Source organism: Ambystoma mexicanum, chromosome 14, assembly GCF_040938575.1.
Source record: "Ambystoma mexicanum isolate Mex_15411 chromosome 14, UKY_AmexF1_1, whole genome shotgun sequence".
Taxonomy (NCBI): domain Eukaryota; kingdom Metazoa; phylum Chordata; class Amphibia; order Caudata; family Ambystomatidae; genus Ambystoma; species Ambystoma mexicanum.
Genome location: NC_090940.1, coordinates 306,073,713 through 306,100,721, shown reverse-complemented (window position 1 = coordinate 306,100,721; position 27,009 = coordinate 306,073,713). Strand labels below are relative to the sequence as shown.

Sequence of the window (27,009 nt, the reverse complement as noted above, 5' to 3'; positions counted from 1 at the left end):
CGGAGAGGACGATCGTGACTGATGCCTCGCTCACAGGAGGGGGTGCTCATGCCAACCAGTTGACAGCCAGAAACTGTTGGTCTCTGTCAGAGTCCAGACTCCACATCAGGCTGGCCATGAAGGCTTTTATGCCATCTGTGCAGGGGAAGACTGTCCGGATTATGACGGACAACACAGTGGCCACGCATTACCTCAACAAAAAGGGGGGGGGCAGGGTCACTCCAGTTGTGCAGGGAGGTGATGCAGCTCTGGTTCTGGGCCATCCAACAGGAAATCTCGATCTCAGCATTTCATCTGGCCAGAGACGAAAACGCAGCGGCGGACGCTCTGAGCAGGCAGAGCACGGTCTCTCACGAGTGGGAGTTGGCTCAGGAAGTCCTTTTGGAGAGCTTCACCCTTTGGGGAACCCCACAAGTGGATCTCTTTGCCACCAGTGTAAACCGGAAGTGCGAGAGATTCTGCTTGCAGGAATTTCCCCAAAGAGGAGCCTTAGGGGATGCGTTCGTAGTGGAGTGGTCTTTCCCACTGCTGTACGTGTTTCCTCCAGTCGCCGTCATTCCTCAGGTGTTACGGAGGTTCAGTTCCTGAAGGATCCTCATTGCTCCGGATTGGGCCATGAGAGTGTGGTACCCGGACCTTCGACATGTCCATCTGCCCTCCACCCCATCGTCCCTACCAAGACTATCTGCTCTCACGGGAGGGGGGTCAGGTTCTCCAGCCAGAGGTCAGGTCTCTCAACCTTCATGCTTGGTATCTGAAAGGTTGAGATACAAAGATTGGGACCTCCCGGATGATGTGATGGAGGTGTTTTCGGCCAGGCGGTCCGCAGCAAAATCCCTGTACCGTTGGCAGATGTTCTGTGACTGGTGCAGGGGTGAGCATGTGGATCCTTTCCAATGTTCCATTCCTATGGTGTTGTCTTTTCTGCTTTCTTTAGCCCACAAGGGCCTTCAAGTGTGTACCATTAAGGGTTACCTGGCGGTGCTGTCCATATTTAAGCGCTCGTCTGAAGAGTGTTCTTACTTTAAGATTCCTTTAATTTCACAGTTTCTCAAAGGACTGTCTAATGCGTTTCCACCATCCCCTTTCCAGGTGCCGGGCTGGGATTTTAATTTGGTTTTAAAGTTTCTGATAGAAGCTCCGTTTGAGCCCTTACACTCTTGTCTGTTTAGACTGTTGTCTTTTAAAACTGTTTTAGTTAAGATTTCTTCCTCACGCAAAGTGAGTCAATTGCAGGCACTTTCTGCCAAGCCCCCCTTTACTGTTTTCCATAAGGACAGGGTTGTCCTGCGGGTGCAACCTTCTTTTCTGCCAAAGGTTGTGTCTGAATTTTATTTGAGCCAGAAGGTGATTCTTCCGGCATTTTATCCTCCTCCGTATCCTGGTAAGGAAGAGGAGAGGCTCCATAGGTTGGATCCTAGGAGAGCTTTGAGCTTTTATTTTTCACGGATGTCCCGGGTCAGAGTGGACGATCAGCACTTTGTAGGTTATGCTGGACACCGCTTGTGTCAGGCTTTTTCCAAACACAACTTGTCCAGATGGATTATCCTAACTATCACAGAGTTCTACCTTTTGGCAGGGAAGGACCCTCCGGTAGGCTTAGGGGCTCCCTCTACTAGGGGTGTGGCTGCCTCCTTCTGCTCTACAGAGAGGTGTTCCTATTCGGAATATTTGTGAAGCAGCCACATGTGCCTCTGTCCATACGTTTGTTAAACACTATTCCCTGGACTCCATCCATGGGCAGGATTTGGCCTTTGGCAAGGCATTCCTCTATTCAGCCATTTGATTGCGTACTCTAAATTTTACAGGCTAAGTTCTTTCCCTCCTCCATGGTGTGGTACTGCTGCGGGAGTCTGTCATAGATGTGGAATATGTTGGAGGACACAATCCCTTCGAAGAACAAGTTACTTACCAAACTGGTAACATGCTTTCGATGGGATGTTCCTCCGACGTAGTCCACATCGCCCTCCCAGCCTGCCCCTCTGGAGAATTTTCTCTGTGATTACAGCTTCCATTTCCGCAAGGCTGTAAGCAGTTATACTGGCAGGAGACTGGTGCCACACATTCTGGGGGAAAAAACTAAACAGAGGCAACGGGTGCTGTGCGTCCTATATAACATCGACCCTCGAGGGACATTGGCTCGACGCCATGGACGCCCTCTGCTGAAAAGTTTCCGAAGTGCACATCTGTGGACATTACATGTCATAGATGTGGAATACGTCAGAGGAACATCCCATTGAAAGAACGTTACTGTCACGATGCCCGCTCCCAGGGAGCCGGCTCAGGCCCTGCATCCCCGAAAGCGGACATCAAGTCCCCGGGGAAGGTCCCAGCAACCCCTTATAGGGGCCCTTTGGACAGCGTCCTGGCGCCTATGGCGCCAGGCTCATAGAAAACGTCAGTCCTGGCGCCATAGGCGCCAGGCTCATTATGAAAGTGTTTGGGTGCACTTACCTGATGCAGACCATGCTGCAGAACCCCGGCCTCCTTGAGGCCTGAAAGGAACTACTTTACCTGTGGGACTCATTTACCACCCGGGCGTGGTCGGGGAAGGATACATACCTGATTGGAGGAAGGACACATTCTAGGAACTTCTCCCAAGGCTATTTAAACCACACCCGATCAGCCACACGTGCTTCGCGTTGTTCTGCATCTAGCAGCTGGACGCTCACCGTGTCTGCTCCTGCATCTTGACTTCTGCCACACCTGCCAGCATCCTGAATCACCTGCAAAGGAAGGGAACAAGAGAACAGAAATAGGAAAAGGCCTCACCAGCTAAATCTGCATCCCAGAGACATTTCGCCGACAATCCTGAAAAGGAAGACATTTATTTTTAAAAGCACATCGCATCGATCGCTGCAGCGCCGCATTCTACTCACCTTTACAGGGCGCCTCCATGTTCAGCAGCGACCATCCGGATTCGCAGTCGCGCCCCCGCGCCTAGGGAGAAAGAGACAAGAACAAAGGTGAGAGAAAGAAGGGAAAAGGGAAGCTAAAACTCCATGTAAAGACTTACCTGTTGGGTCATTCCCTTTTCATTTCGGGTCCGCGCCGCATCCAGGCATTTTCGGACCCCGGCCCCTATGGGGAAAAAGACACTAGCATTAGAACATTAATGCATGGACACAAGGGGAACCACTTATAGAAAAACTTACCTGGAAGCCAAGCAAGTTTGGTTCTCACCCATCCGAAAATCCAGTGACGTAACTGGATACCAACGCGCCCCTGCATCAGAAGCAGGATGGAGAGCTCGTCCTTCCAGACCCTAAGGTGAGACACGGGGAAGCACAGAAGGGTTTTGAGGAGGGTGAGAGGGGTAAGTGGGAGGCCGATTGCATTACCCCGCAGACAGTTAACCCCCTATTCTCACCTACTGAAGGATACTTCTGCGAGTCAGACAAGTCAGATCTGGGGCCCGGTCCAGTCCGTCTTCTGAACCCTGCGCATCACCTTAGACGAGGTCACAGCAGCGCGAACCAGGCCAGCGCCCCCGTGGGAGTCAGGTGAGCGTTACAGTTACCCGTTTTGTAAGTAACTTGTTCGTCTACCCTTCCCTGGTCACATGGAGTACCACCTATTTGTCACAGGTTGCTCTCTCCCCCTAGGTTCATGCAGTGGTGGCCGGTTTTACGACCCCACCAAAGAGTTCTCAAAAAGTCTTTCAGCTCCTTGTTTGGTAGTTTCAACGAACAAACAAAAAGGTCTTTACAACAGAGTCTCTTCCAGCTCTTGGCCTGATGGGTTAGATGAACAAGGAAAAATCAGAAAAATGTCTCTTAATGTTCTTTTGGCACAACGATGTCTGTATCTGCTAGTCCCTGCAATTCTTGATTTACCCCTTACTCAGGGATATATTAAACCTAATAAGTTTCTTGATTTGTGGCCATCGGTTTTTAGAAGATGCCACTTGTTCCTGTTCGGATATTTCTGCTTGCAGCCTTCAATTGGCCATGGGCTTGCTTTAGCCCAACTTGGGTTCTAGCTTTGGTCGTAGTTTCATTCAACCCATCTTGGGGTCTTCTGATTGTTAGCTCAAGGTGGGGCTATGGGCCTGCTTGGCCCCTGCTCTGGTTGTGGTTTGTATTACCACCTATTGAAGTCTTCTGATTATCAGCACTTCATGGGCTATGGGTCTGCTTGGGCCTGCTTGGTTTCTGGTTTCTCCGATTGTGTGTTACCCCTTCTGGGGTTGTCGGACTATCGGCCCTGCATGGGCTGCGGGTTGTCTCCCAGCCCTCCAACCGCTATTAGTTTGACGTAGTGTTCCTCCGTTCCGGCGATGTTTCTCAGTTGTTGAGGTTGTCTCCCTGGCAGGTGTGGACCCACGTTCTCAACTGGCTCCAGACTGCATGGTCAGCTGCTTCACCTTATTTCTTTCCTCTTAGGTTGGAGGAGCAGGATGCCAATCATCTTCCATTGCGCAAGTGGCTTCCTCTACTGGCGTTCCCAGGCTAGGTGGGGTCTCCGCTATTGAAGAGGCAGCACTCGTGGGCTGCTTAGGGTCCCTTCTGACGAAGCAGACTGCATGGTTCTCCTGTTCGGCTCCTCCTTAGGGAGCGGGACTTCATCCTTTGTGCAGCAGAGGAAGCCGGCTTCTCTAGCGTCTTGGCTGGTCTCTCCTTCTCTTGGTCTGCCTGTGTATTTTAGTCCCTCCCTGGAGTGGATGGAGTGATCCCATTTGTCGTGGGTTTTATCGAAAACATAGAAATAACTGCGACTTTTTAATTTAGCCCATTACTAAAACTGCGCCTTTGCGCATCACCAAAATCTATACCACCCCATTACCCCGACTAAGAGGAGCAGGGGTGTCCCCTGCTTCCCTTCGTTGGGATAATGGGGGTTTGCGCAGGTGTCGCCCACTTCCATTAGATGGAGAGTGGGGGACAAGGAAGTGTTAGAAGAAAATAAGAAAATAAACTGACTCTGCGGTGCCAGCGCCGACCCACGAAAGTCGGTGGGGACTGACACTGCAGGGCTAGAGGGGTGTGTGCCGCTGAGAAGGTACGTGCTGTGGGGCGGGTAGTGGGATGCGGGGCACAGCGATTTATGTGATCACTGCAGCACACCGTAATGGAAGTCGACATTTTCGTGGTCGACTTTACGGGCAGGGCATTGATCACATAGATCTGTTTTACAATGAGACTACATCATATAACAAGCCACCCACCTTGCACATGGCAATCCTGCTCAGTTCCCATGTACCAAACAAATGCTTAGGACTTTGCAGTGAAGGGAGGTGACACGGAATCTCTACTTAGGCATTCCTTGTCCCCAGAGGGGGGGCACCCCCAATGGTATCATCTCAGTAGCCCCATTCTAAAGTGCAACTGTATTACAGAGAGGGATTAAAAAATCATGTGCACTTTGCTCCATGGATGAGGCCACAAGGGTGCATAATCTTCAACCCCATCAGCCTAAAAAGTTATACATTTAGCTAATAATTAGAATTTGGTTTCAAATATTTTGGCGCTTCAATGCACAAGAACTTTGACCCCACAATGTGTTTTTGTACTACTGTACTTGCTAACAGGTAGACAAAAGCAATAAAATCAATCGAAAAACAATTTTAAAAAGGCATTGGCTGTGGTGAGAGTTGAACCCAGCTTCCATCTCTGCCCTCTTCCATAGCTGAGAGTCCAAACCAAGTTGCAACCAATTCTGTAACCTTAAAGCCCATATAATAAAGATTGCCCACGCTGATAGCTCAGGAAGTCTTCATTCTATTAAAGACAAGGAGGCGAGCATTATGCTTTTTCTTTCTTTAATACTGCCATTTCAGCACTTTAACATTTTTCTTGGTGTAACATTAGAAAAAGGTAAACAGTAAGTTCAAGTTTAACATCTCCTAAAATGTAATAAGAGTGTCTTGAACCATGACTCCCATGATTCTCCTGCTTCCAGTAGTCCTGATCCCTATATGTCCACCTATCAGCACCCAGCATGGGGTATAAGCACTGTGAACCCAATGTCCTTTCCTCTTTGCCATTAGAGTTCTAGTTCTGCAAGTGTACAGTCATTGAATTCCAGAGCCCTTAAGAATTTATTAACTGCTCCTCTGTTGTGATAACTGTTTGGTTCAATGGGTACAACTTGCGATATTCTCTTCTTCCTCCTGACTTCATCCTTTCAAGACGCCTTCTGGTCATCTCCTGCAATAACAGAAAAGGTACCGTGAGGGTGGAATTGAACAAAGTTTGGCATACAAAATATCACAAGATTCATTTGTCATTCAGGGCGGGATATAATGCTTGCCTCCTTGTCTTCAATAGAATGAAGACTTCCTGAGCTATCAGCGTGGGCAATCTTTATTCTGCAACAAGACAGGAGGCTCGCATTATGCTTGTTCAAAGCTTGCTACCACCCTGTTCGGTATATCAGACACTGGTTTGAAATAAAATGTCTTAAATGTTGACTCCGAGGACCAATCTGCTGACTTCATAATGTCTTAAAGTGATACCCCTGCTGCAAAAGCTCTAGAACCCATCACCCCTCTAGCAGAATGCGTGCCAAATAAGGACAAATCTATTCCAGCCCACTGCATCACCTCTTACCCATCTAGCTATAGTTGCTGTTGCTACTGCATGGTGTGGTTTTCTACGCGCTAAAAGCAGCTCTGTCACTCCGCGAGGCCTAATCTGCGCTGTTGCTTTTTCGTAAGCTTTATTGCATTGCGCTACACACAGTTTCTTGTTCTCTGTAAAATAGGGGTAAGAAATCGCTCTAGAATCGGTCTTGGTTCTTTTGGCTATAGAGAATGCTACTCCTTCCGGATAAAAGATTTTCCTATCTAATTCTAACGCCTTAACATCTGACACTCTCCGGCACGCTACTAGGCAAACTTCCCTGATATTTGGGACCAGGATAAGAGCGCGTTCTCAGGGCACCTCAAGAATAGATGAAAAACGTCCCTGAAGTCCCACAGAACCGCGTATTTAGGCTCTGGCGGTCTTCTCAATTTAATCTCTTTGAGGAGCCGCAAGACTTCTGGACGTTCTCCAGCGATCTCAGCAGGACACGATAAGGTGGAAGGGAGTGCGGTTGATCTGTAAACTATTGTTCTGTAAGCACTGCCTGCTTGAAACCTTGAAGCTAGGAAGTTGAGGACTTGCACTAGAGGAACTGAAACAGGATCCAAACTGTTCTGTGCACCACAGTGTCCAACCATTCCAAGCGGTGCTATAGCTCCTAATAGTGGAAGGCGCCCAGGAATCGCAGATGCAATCTGCAGCGAGCTCCGAAATTCCTGGCAATTGCCATCTTTTCCTGAAACCCTGCATACTATCAACTGTAACGTGCCCGCTTCTATCATTGGATGGACGTGACCGGTTGGGTCGAGTAGAAGGTCCGGCACAAATTCGGAACTATTTTCGGAAAATCCAAAGAAAGTTCCATCGCTACTGGAAACCAGGCCTGCGCTATCCAACAAGGCATCACCATCACCAGCTCGGCTTTGTCTCTGTGGACTTTCGCCAGGGCTCTTGTGATCATCATGAATGGCAGGAAGGCATTGTGGACTGCTCCGGTCCACAGGTGTAGAAATGAGTCTGTACCCGCTGCCGCCGGGTCTATCCTCCAACTGTAATACTTTTGCGTCTGTGCATTCAGTCTGGATGCAAACAGATCTATGTCTATGGTTCTCCATAACGCTTGTAAGTGTCTGAATACCTGGGGGATGTAGCTTCCAATCGCTGGAGTCTGCAAGATAGAGAGTCCCAGTCTGCTATATTGTTCTGACTCCCGGGGAAATATTCTGCCGCAACTGCAATTTTGTTCTGCAGGCAATGGTGCCAAAAATCTTTCACTAGCTCCGCTAACATCTTGGACTTTGTCGCCCCCTCCCCCTCCACCCCCCCTCAGCTGTAGCGACTGCTGAAATATCCATCTTGAGCAACACGCAGCATTTATCTTGTCTTTCGTAAACGCCTGGACTGCAAAGGAGCCTGCTAGAAGCTCAAGGCAATTTATGTGCAGACTCAATTCCTCGTCTGACCACTTTCCTCCTGTCTGAATCTGTTCGCACCTTGCTCCCCAACCTGACCTGCTTGCGTCTGATTCTATGACCAGATCTGGAACGTCTCTGAATATAGCCCGGCCGTTCCATGCTTCCATATTCTCTAGCCACCATTGAAGTTCTTAAATGGCTTCATGATCCAGTCTCACTATGTGATGGTAAGCTAAACCTCCGCGCAAGTGTCTGATCTTGAGCCTCTGCAACGCTCGGTAATGCAGCGGTCCCAGAAATATAGCTTCAATGGAGGCTGCTAGTTAACCCACTACTTTGGCTAGATTCTAAAGCGAAATAGCTTTCTTTGCTATCACTGCTCTGAGTTCCTTTTTTTAAAATCGCACTCACTTTGTGACCTGTGAGCTCTAGAATCGTTTTCACTGTATCTACGATGAAGCCCAGAAACTCTATTCTCTGAACTGGTGTGAGCTGAGACTTTTCCAAGTTCACTAAGAAACCTAGGGTGGATATGAGCTTGAAAATCCATTGCATGTCTCTCGCTAGGATTTCCTTGCTGGATCCCATCACTAGAATATCGCCTAGGTAGATGATCATGCAAATTTCTCTCGCGGCATGCATATGGGGTGAGGCTCTGTCAATTGAATTGGGTCGCCTATGAACTGCAGCTTGAGGCCTGTTACCGCCTCCAACACCCAAGCATTGCTTGATAAAATCTGCCATTGACTTACAAAGTGGAGGGTTCTCCCACCCACACGTATATTTGGTGTACTCACTGGCTGCTGCACTGGGCTGACGAGATGAGCCTCTCCCTCTGCGACCTCTCGTATACCTTCCCCTGGCTGGGAAGAATGTATCCTGCTGGCGTCCTTCCCGATATTGCGCTCGTGGGCCCTGAGATCTGCGTTGATAGTTGGATCGACTGTACAAACGACCTCTGAAGCATCCGGTCCCGGCAAAAACACGTCCCGGGAAAATCTTCCTTATGGAACTCTGGGCTCTCTCTAGCGCGGAATATGTTCCTACAAATTGCAACATTTCCTTAGCGAAGGCTTCTCCAAGAAGACCTTTGGCGCCTTCTCCTGCCTCATAAGTGGCCAGGTCGCTGAGTTTACTATTAATTTTCAGCAGGACACCCCTCCTCTCTGAAGAGAGACCACAGTAAGCATTCCCCAAGAGGCATACGGCTCTCTGCACCCAGTTGCCTAAGGCTTGGGTATCCACGGGAACTCCCGTGTCTCTAGATTTTTCCACCAAATCCATAATTTTTGCTAACTGTCCAGCCAATACTAGGACCTTATCCTGACAGCCTTTGCGGGCGCAATCAACACCTTTTCTGATGTCACGAGCGGACTTGGTAACAAATGTGACCATTTTAGGATCAAGATCCGGCTTGGCTTTCAGATCAAACAGGTCTAAAATGTTCTCCTCCTCTTCGGGAACATTCTCCGTAATTGGCTCTACTATATCTTCCTCGTCGGGTGTGTAACCCTCTTCGTACTCCCCTGAATTGTCCACCCCTGGGGTAGGGGGGGGTCTGTCTTTGCAATCCGCCATCTTTGCTAGAAAGGCCTCTTTCAATCTTGCGACAGGGTCGCTATCTCTTAGGGGAACAGTGTTAACCCTTTCATCTATGCCCATGGGGGTCAGAGAGTCTGCGCTCTTCCGGGCTGTCTTACACTCCTTTTTATCAACCCCTTTCTGGGGGTGTCCTGCTGACGTCCCTTCTCCAGGGCTATCTGCCCATCACTTCCTGGCTGTTAGCTGTTCTTGTTGCTCAGCCATGAATGCTTCTAGCATATCCAAACTTTGAGTCAAAGGTTGCACTCCCTGAGAAACTGCTTGTGTCAGGGAATCCCCCAGTACCTTCTTGAAACAGAGATGGATCAGAATCCTGGAAGGAGGGTTCCTCTTCCCACTCTTCTTCGCTCCACCCTGGGGTGGTGGTTTGGGATTCTCTGTGTGCTTTCTGAGCCATAATTTGCTGTTAGCAAAGCTAACTTCTTGGGAGTCAGCAGTACTCAGGCTCTAAACTCAGTCTGTGAAGACAGACTTTGGCCTTCTAGCAATCTTGTAGAGCTCTGTTCTTCAAATGGAATATATGTGTAAAAATATTTTTTTTTCAAATTCCTTTCAAATCCTCTCAAAGACACTACAGGCCGCTAATCCTCTCTGCTCGCCGCATTATTCGTAATGCACGAGCGTTAGCGTGACCTGGAGAATGCCGGGGCATTCTCTGAAGCACTCTGGCTCCTCCGGGTCCTAAAGCCTGCTTTGTTTGCCGGCGCGAGCCGGCGCTCTACTTAATATGGAGAGCGGGAACGGCTGCCTAATGCGAGCGGCTTTGCTCGCGGCTCTGCCTCTCTCGCACTGAAACACTTGGTTTCCCTGCCCGCCGAGTCCCGTAATGAAAGCGGGGAAGAACAAATGGTATGCTTGTAAACACGCGCGCACGTTTCTTACTGAAATACCTCAGCGCTTCTGGAACGCTGCGCAGTAGGTTAGATATCTTTACCCACAGCTTTAAATGAAAGTATAGTAATTCTGCTGTAATATATTAGGCATTCTCGTTATAATTATAATAACCATAAATAACAAGAACATTTACACAGTAACTCATAATTAGAACTTATCTTGAAATGGCAGCCAAAAGAAAGAGCAAAGGACATTGGGTTCACAGTGCTTATACCCCATGCTGGGTGCTGATAGGTGGACATATAGGGGTCAGGACTACTGGAAGCAGGAGGATCATGGGAGTCGTGGTTCAAGAGACTCTTATTACATTTTAGGAGATGGTAAACTTGAACTCTAATGTTACACCAAGAAAAATGTTAAAATATAAGTTAAGTGTTAAAGTGCTGAGATGGCAGTATTAAAGAAAGAAAAAGCATAATGCGAGCCTCCTGTCTTGTCATAGAATTATAGATTAGCATTAACACATCATCATTTGTCACCATGCACTTGGCTCAGAGATAATCATGCACATTCTTAGTGCGGATTCCATCTACTGACTCACCGTGGAGAGAGTGGAACATGACTCAAGTTTCTCTTTTGGACTAATAGTAATGGAAAAACAGAAATTCATTAACTACAGAACGTTTGACTATACAACGGGTCTCATATTGGCGCAAAAGGTGCATCTTTTCTCGGACAACATTTCACATGCCAATGACAAGTACTGTAGTGCAAATTACAATATAGTTTTTCAAAGCATGGTGTGTAAGTACAAATGTTAGATTATTGGTGAGTTAAGTAAATAGACAAAACATTTAGTGAATGAAACGTGGGTTTCTTGTGTTTGTGCCAGAATGCAATATGGTTGTGCAGGTAACTGTAGTCAAATGTTTCATTTTTTTGTAGTTCTAGTGCTGATGTGTTTGTTGGGCGTTACAGCTGAGGATTATACAACTAGAAATTATTTCTGTCATTTCCTTGTTTGCTTCTGAAGTTGAAATGCTGGGAATGCAGCTAATCAAGTAGTTGACTGCACTCCAAGAATTCTCACTGGCAGAGAGTGCCAATAAGGTTTCAAGTGGTTGTTTTTCTTTTACATGGCTAATCCACTTTTCTAGGCAAATTCAAATCATTATCACCTCTACTCTTTGGCTGGTCTGCTTGATTGCAAAAATAGCGTAACCTTGGTACTTCTGCACATGCCATCTATTTGTGGCATTGTTTAAAATGCTTCTGTCTTTGAAAATAATGCATAAGATAACCGTACTGTTTGTGAACAAGATTTGTATTTGCAACGTCTGACTTGTGCGAGGGGTCAGAAATGTGAGACAGACAACTTTGTGAAGGTTTTTCAAAAGATGCTATTTTATTAACTCAAAAAGGTTGGATAAATGCCTCACTATCCCTACCCTGACGAGGGTGTCCTTGCCTAAAATACATGGATGTCATTTCACCAAAATGCTAGGGGTAGCAGAAGTGGCATCACATGGCCCTGGACCTCTGAATAACAGGAAGTGATGTCATTTGACCCTGGCCCAAAGTGAAATCACGAAAAGCGATGTAACACGACTTTTCACCCCTTGACAAAACAGGAAGTGGCATTACATAGCATTGTTCCCAAGTACACCAGGACAAATATGGTTCTATCACTGTATTGCGATATACAGTTCATACAAGAATGGATCACCATATGTATCGTTAATACCAGTGTGTATAGGTCCATATATTACTTTGAATGCAAGCAGACATCCAACGCCAAATGAGTAAGAGCTTTTTATAGAACAAATATACATACACTATCACCCTGCTGTGCTGGTACTCATTTATCGACCTCTGAAGGATGAAAGGCTGAACTGGCCTTGCCGGGATTCGCACCTGCAGCCTCCAGATATCTATCTATCTAAAACAAACACACACACACACACGCACACGCACACGCACACACGCAAGCAAAATACATACTATGAGATGGATATTTATTCTTCTCTAAATGCTTTTTGGAAGGTTGTCTACATTGTGAATTTGAGGTGTTTAAAGTCACCCCCTGAAGTGTGCCTGAAATAAACCTTTCATGAGTCTAGCAATTATTGTATATAATTCCAGAAAGACAAATATTCCAATTCTTTCTTATTTAGGGTCACTTCTCAAAGAGTTACACTTGTGGAACCCCCTGTTTTTTCTAAGAGGCCTTAACAACAAAGCCAGCTGCTCCAGAAGCAAAGCCACATGGCACTGGCCACAGCCCAGGAGCTTGCATTAATAATCAAAATATAAGAAAAAGGGTAGCAAGGGGTCCACAGGGGTGGCATCGGGGGTCGCAGCAGCAACCCCTGCTAGCCCCCAAAATGATGTCCCTGCTAAAATAAAATAAAGGAAACACTATTTAAAAAAATGGATTCGGTCCCACACACTTATCATACACAACTGAAGGCAATATATGGCAGTTCAAAGGCAACAAACATAACATTGACATTCACATCATGACAACTGCTTCTCCTTCTAACCTGGGTGAATTCCCCTTCCCCAGAGTCAAGTAGGATGTTTTCAACAGTTCAAAAAGGTTAAGGAAATACTGTATTGTAAAAAGAATTCTCTTTTGGTTCCAACTTCATAAGTTCCAACTTGCTCTCAACTAATAATTCACGAGTGTTCAACACAGTTTTCCTCTTGTTGTTTGCAACAAAGTTCTCAAAACACCTTCCATTTCCTTGCTTCATTGGTTTCAACAAAAAATATTTGTCAGGATATTTGTGCACCAATTCACAAAACCACTTGTTTCACAATATTGAATACTTCTGGAGTAGTTCACAACTTCTGCTTCAATGACTTTGCCAGGATAACTCGGGATTAAGCTACAAAAACACTTGTGGTTCTTCAACTTCTGCTTCTAGACTTAACCATACCACAGTACTTCAATGGCTTCCACCCGCTATACTCCCCTGCCAAGCTTAGAAAGACAAAGTGCTCTGCTTTGATTTGATTTACTCTCCTGCCAGAACAGATCAAACTACTACAACATTCTCTGACCTGGAGTACTCCCCCCCCCCCCCTGCCAGGCCAGACTAAACTACTACTTCTAAGTACTTCATTGTTAAAGTTTAAGTTTTAATGGGTTAGCAATGTCCTTTGCTCGACAACATCAGGTATTAAAAACTCTTCAAGCAAAACAAGAACCACACTAGTGCCATCTGTTACACCTGTGTGTACGCTACAATCTCTGCAAGTTATGCTCTCTCCCTCTGAATGTCTTTTCTCCGAAGTCCAGCCGGCCCGACACTTTCTTGCCTTTACCATCAACCAACTGCTGATAAGAATTCTGTTAGACATTCACGGTTCTTTGGCAATGTTGTATTTTTTTTTTTTAACGTGTTTATTTTAAGAAGGCAGGTTATCACAGTACACAACAAAACATTCGCGACATGATGCGTAGTACAGTACAATACGATTCCTTTCCAACTCCCTCCCCCAGTCTTAAGTTCCTTCCCCCCGCTCCTGCTGGGGATCCCCAGCTTGTACTGTTCTCCTGGCCAATTGAGGCTTAAATGTCAAAGCCGGGAAAATTTGGTCATAGTCGAGGAACGGACCCCATATGTTATAAAAGCGATGTAGAAGGCCAGCTCCGGCGGCAGTCACCCTCTCAGCTATCAAAATATCCCAGACCGTCACCCACCCGAACGGCATGAGGGGACCTTCCGTCGTCTTCCAGGTGCGGGCTATCACGTTCCTGCCCGCCAGTAAGCATTGGGATAATAGTTTGGCCTTAGGTCCTGACCTTGGGTAGATTCCAGGAATCGAAGCTCCAAGGAGAATAGGTTTGGGATCTAGGGGCAGTTTAAAACATTTTCTTTTAGAACCTCCTATTCATATGGCCAACCGTTCATACCATTGCTAACATTCTCAACTGCCTTCTTTTGGCTTGGGCAATTCTGGTCTTAAGTAATTGCCTAGTTATGTTTTTTGTTTGGCTTGGGCAATGGTGGTTTGTTTTTGCTTCTATGGATATTGCCCCTTGTTGTCGGTTTTGATCAGGCCCCACAATTTCACAATCACACCCCTTTGGTGTTATAATTGTTATTACTCTACCCTCAGCGCCTCTTTAAATCAGCTTGGTTTACAACAGCTTCTCACTAGTTCGGTATTCAAGAGACTTCTTCCTCTGCAATGCTACTTTGTTTATCTCACTTCTGAGACTAAGATCCCTGGATTGGGCTAGTGGGCAGTTAGAATTCTCTGGGGTCACAATCTAACAGCGAAATCACTGGGTCTGGCCTCGCTGCCTCCACAACTACTGCTTTGATGGTCCTGTGCTGCCCGGCAACCTCCTCTTTGCAGCTTCCTGCGACCCTCTTTGTCAATTTTTGAGCTCTCCTGAATTCTGCCGCTACTCTGAGCTCGTCCGCCACCAATGCTCATCTGACGGCAGGGAAAGCTGCAGAAAGGTGCACTCTCTGCTGCGAGAACTCTGCAGCTGCAAACTCGAGCCTGGGAGACCCACTCAGGACTAGCATTCCAATTACACACTGCTTTGGTCCCAGCGTCTCTGCTCACGTCTGCCTTCTGCTGCCACATGAAGTTGGAAACGCTACCCCACCATCTACTACTGCTCTCTCCCCTGGCATGCAACGGAGGGGGCTTTTTTATGCCTACCAGTCGTCTTCTGGTATGGGTAATTTTTCCTAATTGACTGCAACCTACAGTCCTGTGCCTCTGCAGTCATCTTCTTCATCCCAGTACTTTCGGATTTATGGGACTTGAAGTCCATAATGTAAAATTAAGTTTTCATAGTGAAATTATCACCACATTCACTATTCATCTTATATATATATATTCCTAGGAATTCCATGAATTATTTAACTTTACAGAAAGTATGGTTTCTCAGGATTTAAAGTGGTAACATTAAAAGACTTTTCTTCCTTATTTCTTTGGGACTCAGAAGGATATACGCTTATGAATGTAAGTAATTTTAAGAGGCTTTTTCTGACTCTCAGATTGTAACTGCTTGTGGTTATCTTCATTTCTATTCCGATAGTTAGCGAAAAATAAAAGCTCTCTGACAAGTCATTACATATTCCGGTATTAAGGCTATTTCCTTCCTTGAGGAAGACAAATACTGTGTCTCATCCCACCAAGGCCTCTCATTTCCGTGGGGCCCTTCTCCTCCCAGGTGATCCTCCCAGCTAACACTGCCCCCCGGGTTAGGATCAGGAAGAGTCTGCCTTTCCCTGGCCACCTGGGAGTAGACTTTAGGTAGGGTTTTTGTGATGCAATGACATCTGGGAATATCCTTAGGAATTCCCTCTATCTGCAAATTGACTGGGGCTGTAGCATGGCATGTTTTTTCTGTTTTAAAAGCACAAGTGCTGTGATTGTTGTTTGCCTGGGTTTCTCCCACAAAACGTGTTTGATTATTATAATTCTTTTTTGTCTTCATGAAATGTTTGTTTTCACCTTCTTTTAAGGCCGTGGATTTTTAACTCTGGATGACTTCAGAAGGGCCTTTAAACACGTTGTGCCACATTTTGCAGACCGAATAATACTTGAAGTTTTCAGGTAATATTAATTGTATCTACCAAACAATTTTTGCATTCTTTGTCAGAGAGATGTTAGTAAAATGTATATAACTATTGTGTAGAAAGACTCTTACTCATCATGACCTCAATAGTTGCTAAACAAAGACTATGCACACCCGAGCCAGTAAGATCATGTACCATTCCATGTTATACTTGAGAGATAGGCTTTCTTTCGGCAGGCTACTAAAGAGACGGGTTAACATTGCGATTTGCACAAATGTCACCTGTAGTTAATATGCAATTGTGAGACCAACTTAACCAGTTGAGAGAACACTCATTCATTGCAATGTTTATGTTTCTCCATCATGATGCTAAGGGTGGAGAGTAGAGGCAGGTAGATTTAGAAAGAGGCTGTTACAATAGTCCAACCTAGAGAGAACCAGGGCTCTGGAGACAGTGAGCTTCTGGGGGAAGGAGAGGAAAGGCAGAGTACCTCTGATGAGGTGCGGTAGGAAGTTTGTCTTTTTAGAGATAAAGATGTGGGCAGAGAAGGAAAGCGTGGAATCAAAGATGACCCAGAGGTTCTTAGCCTCGATGGTGGGGGTAGGAGGGCCAAGGGAGGTTGGCCAGAGTGTGAGGGGAAAGGACGGTGAAGGTGTGCTGATAAGGAGGATCTCTGTCTTGCTGGCATTCAGGCAGAGATTGTTGGCGGCACACCAATCCTGAATGACAAGATAGGCAATCAGATGAGAGGAGGTGGCCGAGGGAAGCCTGAAAATGAGTGGAGTGTCGTCAGGATAGCACTGGAAACTGGAGGAGAAAATGGCAATGCGGTGGGCGAGAGTTGCCAGGTATTGGTTGAAAAGCCAGGCTGAGAGGTTAGACCCCTAGGGAACACTGCAGGTAGAGAGCGAGATAGATGAAAGGAACGGCCCTCCCATGTCCAACTTTGGTCCATCGGAGAGAGGTTAAGCCAGGTCAGAGCCTGATCGGCGGTACCCAGGTTATCACAGAGATGATTGAGCAGGATGGTATAGTTGACCGCGTCGAAGGCAGAAGAGAGATAGAGTAGGATGAGGACAAAGAATGTTAGAGTCAAGGTTGGAGAGCAGATTTTCATGGATGTTAAGGAGAGCAGTTTCCATGCTTCTGGCAGCGCTAAAGCCACACGGATGGTCGTGGAGACCGTCAGAATCAGAGTGATGGTTAAGCTGCGAGATGGCCAGCTTTGAGGAGTTTGCCCAGAAAAGGAGTAATGGAAATTGGGCGATAGTTAGCCGGGCAAGAAGGATCAGCTGTGAGTTTCTTGAGAAGAAGATGCACAGGAGTGCTTCAGAGGGGAAGGGAAGGCTCCTGAGGCAAAGGAGAGGTTGCAGAAATTGGCAAGGGCCGGAGCGAGGGTATCAATGTGGTCCTTGATGGTTTTAGAAGTACAGGGATGAACCTGTTTTGACAAGGCTTTCAGAGATAGGACTTGTCTAGCGACCTCGACTTGGATTTAGACTTATTGGTTTTAGACTGAGTGACCATTTTGACGTATTTGTGCCCATCCCGAGCAGGTGGCAACCTACACTAAGGGTTCTAAAATTTCCTTGATATAGATCACAATAGACATTTTGAAATTATCTACAAAGACTAATGCACAGGTAGCTTATACCACCGTTTAATATAAGATTGTTTGTGCCCAACCTATCAAGTGAGCATAGTGGGTTTAAAGATAAAAGTTCCAACTTACTTTTATTAAGGCAATACCCAGCTATAGATAGTATTGGGGATATGGGGAAATGGAGGCTTCAGGGTTGGAAATATAGAAAAGGATGTTGTCTTCGTAAGCTAAGAGTTTCACTTCGACTCTATTCATAGTGAAACTAAAAAAATTGGGATTGTTGCAAAGGTGTGTATGTAGTGGTTCTAGAGCAAGAATGAAAACCAAGGCAGTACCTCAAGAGAGTGAAGTAGGGTGTGACATTCCAATTCATGAAAAGGGAAGTTCTAGGGTTGCTGTATAAAGCTGCAATCTTTCTGTAGAAGAGTTGACGGAGGTTAAAAACGTGTGTTCTGGACATTTAGGGTCCAGACACAGGTTTGGAAGCCTTTTCATCTTCAAGTGTTATGAGACCTTGCAGGCTTAATGACTTAGGGTTTCAAATTAAAGCAAGGATACCAAACTAGTGTTTTCCAGTAGGAGACTACTTTTAGAAAGCTACATTGATCAGGCGTTATCATTTGTGGGGTAAAGGTGGACAGGCACTTCATGTGGATCATAGAAAATCTCGCAATGTTTGTTAATTTGGGATCTGGGATTGTGTTTGTTAAAGTGTGGGCTACTCCTGTCTTGGGGAGCACTATGATCATAGTGTCTAAGTGAGCCAAACTGTTCATCTGTTCGTGAGATTTAGTAGAAAAGGTTAAGGAGTTCAGGAGCTAATGTCTCACAGAAGGACTTAGAACATTCTGCTGGTATGCCGTCAAGGCCTGGGGCTTTGCATAGTTTCATTTTCCATATGGAAAATTTGATTTTGTCTAGTTTGTGGGTATCTAAAGAGGGACATTCTTCCTTGCAGAGTTTTGGGAGGTTCGAGTTTGAGGAATTCTCCTATTTATCTGTGTCGGCACAATGTCGTCATTTGCAGAGGTTTATGTAGAACTAATGGAATTCATTAGCAATGTTTTCTTCAGAGACTGCTTCCCAAAGCTTGTTTGATTATGGGGATTGGTGAATTGTTGGCCTTAATTGTGAGGTAAACAGCAATAATTCTGCCTGCCTGCTTTGTGCCCCCCAATGGTTAGTTTTGCCTTACCTCTGATCAGGAGACCAGCTCTTTTGGTCAGTTATATATGTATCTCAGTTTCTGTATTGTTTTAGTTTTTGCAACTTGTTTGGGTTGAGAGGCGTCATGTGGCAGTAATATATTTTTTTTCTAGAAGTTGCAGCTTCACATTTCTTGTTACTGATTGATGCAATAATAGAAGTCAGGTAGCTCAAAGGCAGGCTTGAAATCCATGTCAATTATGTATCAAAATGTCATTCAGTTCAAAGAAGTTGGGAATGCCTTTGGTCCATACCATGGCAAATTCAGTTGAAAGGGAAAGATTGGTGTTAACATGCCAGTGGGTTAAATTCAAGTTGGGAAGGATAAGATTTAAACGTACTGCCGAATGGTCAGAGATGCATCTAGGTTCATTCTTGGGTCAAGTCTCTGTGTTGGACTTCGAGATGATATGGTAGTCTAGTCTGTAAAGAGAAGAGTGAGGGGGGGGAAGAAAAGAAGGTAAGCTCTTGGATCTGGCTTTAAAAATTCTCCATGAATCACAAAGTATTGGGAGTTCAGAAAAGGCTGGAAGCCAGTACTAGTTCTGTGAGCTCTTAATCTGAGGTATGATAGCCTACCCAGGAGGGGGTTGGCTCGCAAATTTTGTTCTCCATCTAGAATTACTGGATCATTACCAATTGACAGGACTCTAGATGTGAATACTTTTCACAATGTGGCATTGTCTGTGGTGAGGCTGTTAATGGATAAAATACTTAATTGGCAACCCAGCTTCATTTCATTTATTGAATTTATAAAGGCCCTTTTGCCAAAAGCGGCGTTACAAAATATTAGAAAACGGTACCATTTACATAATGCAAAAAACTCAAGCTGTGTAAGTGCTGGGAGAGAAGCAGTTTTGTGGCGCTCGGGTGTCCAAAGAACATCTATAATGTATGTTATAATGTGGTAAGAGACATCATTTGCAATACATTTAAGCATCAGTATATGCTGTTGGCAGCCTCAGCTTAATATTGTGTGTACGTTATACAGCTGAAAGCACTCCCCATCTGGCACACATTAAGGATTAACTTGCCGTCTGGTTACGGCTATGTTTCACAGTTGATAGCTATACGTTGCAACTTTTCCAGCTTGGTATGGGTGGTTGATCCAGCAATCTAGTGTTATAGCCATTGATTTTATGTACTTTGCTGGGTGAATAGGCAAGCTTTGCCTTTAACTGAACCAAGACAGTTTTGCTGGGTTCCTAGTGGTAGTGTTGCTGACATAATAATATAAAGGGCATTTTTATTATGACACTACGTACACGTAAGAACCAACTGAGAAGTGCATCTTGGAAAGAAGTTGTGAAACCCTACGCAATGATGAAAGCAGGGGGAAATGCACTTGACACTACTCTTAGGAGATCTGAATCCTCTCGCATAGAAACCGATAAAGCTGCTGACAATTCATTTAATGCTGGTAAAATTATGGCTTTCTTTGCTGCCAAGGATCAGTGTGTGGGAAATGATTTAAGATTAGAAACTATGGTGACTTCATTGCCTAGTATGGATTGTGAGCGGGGGATCACCTGCTATTGATGATCATTATTTATTGAACTTGGGTTACTCATTGCAGAGAGATTCTTTTGGTGGGCGCGAGATTATAGTACAAGCTGACCACCTTCCTATTGAAAATCTAGAGGACATTGCAATCACAGATTGTCTAAATCTCCTGATTTAGTAAAAATCTCAGAGGATGCAATGAGTAGATCTGAGACAATTCATATATCTAATACAGCGAATATATTGTTATCTGAGATGGCTGAAATAACCGTTTGGGAAATCTTAGCTGGCTTTAAGTACTTGGTTTCTTCGGATAAGAAAGAGCAAATGTTTGTGATTAGCAGAATGGTTGATGTTATATTAGCCAATAGCAATATGTCCTTAGAAAATTATCTCATCAGCATAATTCACAGCTGCGGTTAGTTTTCAACTTGAACTGGCCCCAGGATTTCCTAAGAAGAGTGCCTCCCTGTCTCTGGAAACCAATGAAAATATTGAGTCTAATTTGGCTCCACGAAAGAAACGAAATAAAAAATGTTTACAGTGACAAAGGAAACGCAATGAATGCTCTCGAAAATCTCTAATGAAGATATTGAAAACTCTTTAACCTCTTTAGTGCCAAGGACGAGATCGCTCGTCCTTTTTTGGCACGTCATTTCAAAATTGAAATCCAACCCCCAGGCTATGTGAGGAGAGGGAAGTTCCTCCTCACGGTCCAGGGGTTGGATTTCTGTCAGTTTCACGTCAGCACGCGCAAGGTGTGCTGACGTGAAACAAAGTAATTTTCACTGCAGCCGCAATTTCGGCGGCCGCAGTGAAAAAGGTGAGTTTCCAGCTTTCTCTCCCTCGATCTGCACCACTATTGTGCCGTTCAGATCGAGGGAGGTGTCGTTGGAAAGGGGAGACTCCTTTTTTGAAGCATTGCTGGGCGCGGATTGGGCACAGAGCGCTCGGTCCGCGCCCAGAACTGCCACTATACACCAGGGATCTGTTTGTGAAGTGGGGGGGGGCAGAGAGGGGGCTGCTTACTATGTAAGTGGGGGCACCTCATGTAGCCCTGCCTGGGGGCAGATTCTGCCCCCAGGGAGGGCTACATGACATGCCCCGCATCCATTTGGGGTGGGGGGGGTTAACCAAAATTGTTGTCACTGCCCCCCCACCCCCAAGCATGGAGCAGTACGTTTTGCCCCCTTGGGGCAGATCGGCACATTACTGTGCCCATCTGCCTCAAGAGAAGGGGCAAAAAAAAAATTGTGAAAATAAAATGGGATTTTGATGGGGGTGGGAGCACTCTAGACCACCAGGTGAGTTATGTATTGAAAAGGGGGGTGGCCCTCTCCCCCCACCAAAAATGGAGGGGGGGGTCTCATGCAGCCCTACCTGTGGACAGATTTCTGCCCCCATGTGGCCCTAGGGAGGGCTACATGAGATGCCCCCCAACCATTTGGGGTGGGTGGAAGAGGGCCAGTAGAAAACTTGACACAGGGCCTCAAAGCATGGGGCAGTGTGTTTTGAGCACCCTGGGTGCAGATGGGCAAATTAGTGTGCCTATCTGCTCCATGGTGAAGGGGCAAAATAAAAAGAGAAAGTGTAGAAATAAAGGGAGGTTTGGGTGGGGGGCACCTTAAACCACCCGCAACTTAGATAATGAAAAGGGGGTGGCCCTCTCCCCCCACCCCAAATGACTGGTGGGGGCTCTCATGTAGCCCTCCATGGGGGCAGATTGCTAGTGCAATCTTGCAATCTGCACCTAGGAAGGGGCAAATGTGTTTTCACTGGGGTGAGGGTCAGTAGACCACCAGGGATGGCTTGAAAGGGGGGCCGTGATTGGAGAGTAGTAGTTTGCTGCAGTGACTATAGGTAACAAAGGTCTTGTTTCGTTTGCAGCTTTTTCTACGTGAGCAGCTGCAACGTTATGAGAGTACTGTTTATTATTCTATGGTAAGGGCCCATTGTCAGCGAGGTGGGTGGGACTGGGGCTGGATTGTTGGGAGTGGGCTATCTGGGGAGGTATTTTGGTGGGCTGGGACAATTGCAGGATCAGGCCACAAATTGCCCCACATGCCAGCATAACATTGGTGTTTCCCTGGGAGCGGCTGTCTCCAATGTGGGTTGACCGTCTGCAAGCCCAGGCTGCACCTCTGGCTGTGCTACATTACAGATATCACCTCGGGGGAGGAATGGGGATCCTGCCAGGGCTCCCCGGAACTGCCGCAGCACTAGGGGATGTCAACCCACATGGGAAACAGCCACCCAAGGCCAGGGACATCACCCCTGACCATTCTGAAGTGCTGGCTGGGCTGCATTACAGAATTTCCCTCAGGAAGAGGGTGAAGCTGTAACACAGGCCAGCCAGAGCTCCAGGAAAGTCAGGGATAATGTCCCTGGCCTTTGGCACCCATCTCCCATGTGGGGCTTTGCCAGGGCTTGTAGGTAATCATTACTGGGGGGGATTTGCGCAAGTCAGACATCTGTGGATTCCAACGGGTGTCTTTTTCGGAAATGCATGGCGTTTGCTGGTTTCCTTGGTGGCTGCGACACCCCAGGCCCAAATATGTAGGTTGGCTCCCCAAACCCTTTTGGGGATTAGCCTTTTCCCTTTGCGCCCAGGTAGGTTCACCCACACACGCGAGGTACTGTTTTGTCGCAACACCTGTGGGAACACGGGAAGGTAGGACATGTGGTGTTGGTGGCATGTTTCGGTGGGTGGGCAGAGGCACAATGTCGAAAAATTGAGTGTTTTTTTTGCCAAATTTCGGACTTTGCCAGGGATTGTGGGCAATAAATTCTGGGGAAATTCGCACAAGTCACACCTCTGTGGATTCCCACGGATGTCTTTTCAGAAATGCATGGGGTTCCCTGTTTTTCATGGTGGCTTCGACACTGTAGGCCCAAATCTGTAGGTTTTCCACATGAGCAAAATCCCGCAAATTCTGCTCTGCCAAAAGACTTGGGGTTACCAGTGGTTTAGCCTTTTCCCTTTGCGCCCAGGTAGGTGCCCCCACACATGTAAGATACAGTTTTTGTCTGGACACCTGTGGGAAGGTACTACATTTGTGTTTGCGTGGTTTTCATAATGTTTTGACCCATTTGCTGCTCCACTTTGTCACACAATCCTTTGATTGCCCAAATATGACCTACATTTAGTCAATGCTTTAGGCACTATACACTTCTGAAACCTGCACAAGTCCCCTACCTTTCAAAAGGTCTTCCTGTGCTCTTTCAAAAAATGTGTGCTTGCCCTGCCTCACCACATTTGTCTTCCTTATTTACACACACTAAGTATATCCGTTTAGGCCGTAAGCATAAAAATCCTGTGTACCATGGCTCAGTTTTTGCCTTGCGGTATTGCTCGTTTTGTGAAACATTACGAAAAATGTGTGATTTCCTAACTGGAAGAGTCGGGGGGAATGTAGCGGAGCATTGTTTTTCTTAAAATTCACAGAAGCCATTGCCTTACCGGGCCAACCACATACCGTTTTTTCTGATTCCCTTCCCCCCCAACTATTTTCCCTATATAGTTGTTGCCTGACCTACGCAAGTCACCCCTTCCTAAACTTGGGATTTGGTCTACTTTTCAGAAATGTATGCCTCGGTCGTCCCATTCAGCTTTCCTACCCTTCTTTTCCATTCCGTCCACGCATGTCCTATTGGACAAAAAAGTCCAAAATCGCTTACCTCTCACAAAACGTCTGGTTAGCATATCAAAATATGCTTTTTTGATTTCCACTCCACCTGTTTTTGAAAGCCTGGAAATGGCGAATTCAGCGCAGCAAACCATTTGTTCCTAGCTCTTACAAGGAAAAAAACACAGGCTTCTTTGCACATCATTTTATTGCCATTTTCTGAAGAAAAAGAAAATTCTCCCTTTTTTGTTATTTTCTCTCACTCCCCTACATCAAGCTAGGATTCATTGGTGATGTTACAACGGCCTACATGTTTGGCAAAAAGGGTCCAAATTTGGCCAAGATCTCATGTAACAAAAAGTTACAAGGGCTTGAATGGCACCATACCGAAATTATCAAAACAGGTCTTGGCACTGGGGGTGGGGGGACCCATGGCAGTTAAGGGATACCCAGATTGATGTAGCTGTGAATAAATTGCCCCCAAACATACAAGCCTGAACAGCATATGATTAGTGGTAAAAGTAAGAACAGGATGATGGTCAATAAGAAAAACTGGCCAATAAGAAAGCCTGTAAATATGGGCCTGTGGATCATTAGCTTGGAACAACAGATCCAGGTTCTAGACGACCTAGTTTAGAGGATAAGCCCGAGATCGACAATAGTATATCAATTGTCAGTTTGGGTTCCCTATTAATAATGAAGAGGAGGTGGAGATTACCAAAGACCCTATATCTAAAATGCTAACATCAAAATGATTAAAGTCAATATTGCAAGAGTACAATTCTAATAAGAACAATGTGTCTAAGATAAAGGTATTTGAACCTCTGGCTAATCAAGACTATATATTAATAGTGTGATCGAAATTATGCAAGATATCCTGGAATTGGTTATGATCACATCTAATGATACATCGCATATCAAGCTACCTGAAAATGATAGTGAGCCAAATTGGGCCATAGCGAACTTTACCTTGATTCATTGAGTATATACATTTGTATGCAGGGGAGCTTTCTAAATTGGGATTTGAAGTCACTCCCCTTCAGACAATCGTGGCTGACCTGGAGGCCGACGCAGTTTGGAAAGAGAAAGATTAAAAATACTCAAGAAATTGCAAAAACAGACTTTGCCCATGACGTTAAGCAGCTGGAAGCTAAACTCAATGCTTTCTAGAGGTTATTAAACCTGATATATTTGTCTGACTGACCCAGCCAAAGATGTAAGAGTTGTTTGACCCTACGATTAGAAAAGATAAGCTTAATATTGTGGACCTTGCGTGGCTTTCCTTCTTTCTTGCATCATTGAGAAGGATTGGACTTGGCGACTAGCTCTGATGTATTTTGTTTGCAAGAGACTTTGTTATTACACCCATGTTTTATAGATGGGTGTACAATAGCACGGAAAGCAGCCACTAAAGGTTCTTTGGGCAGACCTTCTGGTGGCTTGATAATTAGTTTAAGGGCTGGCCACCAAGTCAGAATTTGCTACTCAATGGAAACATGGCAATGCAATTGCTGTAATTACTTCATGATTTGGCGATAGCCCTCATTGCAGGTTGTTGATTTGTATAGCCCTCCGGGTGATGTGAAAACTATAAAGTTGCAACATTACATAGGTAATGTACTAAACCATTGGCTTGAAGAGGGTAAGGGATATAATTATGTGATCACACGTAACTTTAATTTGTTTTGTCATGAAATTGATGGAAATTATTCTAATATATTACAAATTATTTTGAGGATAAAACAAATTGTCTATATTCCTGGATGGGTGACATATGGAATTCTTGAACCCTAAAGGGAAGCTGAATGAAACACATTTACTTGGAGAAGAGGTGTTCAGAAGTCACAAATAGATTGTCTTTGTGTCCCATTCTCTCAAGCCCATTGTAAATGATTATAAATCAATTCTTACTGATTTTGGTGATCATGTCATAATGGACTGTTCAATTAATATAAATAAAACAGTAAGCGAAAGCATTCTACTAGAAGAGGTGGGCCTTAGTAATCAAATGAACAGACTTAGGTGTAGAAAAAATGTGGACTTAACTCAATATTTTGTGAATAATTGTGTTGACGGAAACAATGAAGTGGAGCTAGTTTCCTGGAAAACCATGAAGAATGTCATAAATTACTTGAGAGAAAATTAGGTACAAGTTCAAAAGTGCTGTCCGTGTAGGTAACAAAGCTAGTGTTCAATATGACAGAAATAGTCAAAGGAAAGTCTTGTGCGGCCACTAGAAGAATTGAGAAAGATTCTCTTCATGGAAAGCAGTTGTCAAATTAAGAACTATATACATATAAAACTGATATAAAAACTGGATACGATTTCATAAACTGTTTAATTTAATGGCCAATGGATGGAAATGTTTAAAGTTCTGTGTCTAAATGATGGCAAAATATATTGGCACTATGTTAATAAATCTAGGAATAATGACCCAGTTGGGATGGTTAATCATATTTCTGAGATAGTATGGACAAGTTAATGTCCATTATTACAGAGAAGGGACGGCTGTGTGTAAGCCTACAAATATTGAAACCACAGTAAATAAAATGTTTGCCAAATACTAGCTGGTTTTCATATGATGTGGAGGATATATACAGAATTATAATGAAATCCAAATCTTCGAGGGCGACGGGCGCAAATAATATACCCAATATAGCAATTACGGCGCAACCTGCACTGTGGGACCAGTTGTTGTATAGACTCTTTACCGATATTGTTAAACCTGGTCTAGTTTCTCCATCCAGGAAAATGGCGACCCTAATATCCATCTTTAAAAAGGGCATACACACAGACCCTGGTAACTACAGGTTACTATCACGATCAGATAGCATGTCAAAAATCTTTGCAACTTGCCTGTTGCAGAGTCTTAAATTATGGTCAAATACAAACAAGCCTATAACTTGTGTAAGGAAGGCATGGTATCAAAGCAAGACAGACACAAGTGATCACACTTCAAGGGTGTTTATTAAACTATAAAATGGGTGTGAAACTCCTAATCTAAACCTAGATCTAAGATGGGAGCAAGCTACGATCATCAAATAATAATGATAATATTATTATTAAATATAATACAGTCCTAGTGGAGTTTAGTTAAATAAAAAGGGCCTATACTAAGAACAACCTATTGCCAATCCTACC

General features: G+C 45.2%; 1 protein-coding gene across 1 annotated transcript in view; it reads left to right on the top strand.

Moving 5' to 3' along the window:
* Positions 1-27,009, top strand: part of EFCAB11 (EF-hand calcium binding domain 11) — a 1,000,500-nt gene that overhangs the window by 627,249 nt on the left and 346,242 nt on the right. Inside the window, exon 5 of the mRNA XM_069637434.1 lies at positions 15,877-15,967. Coding sequence (XP_069493535.1) covers positions 15,877-15,967 — 91 coding nt within the window. The remainder of the gene's footprint in view (positions 1-15,876; positions 15,968-27,009) is intronic.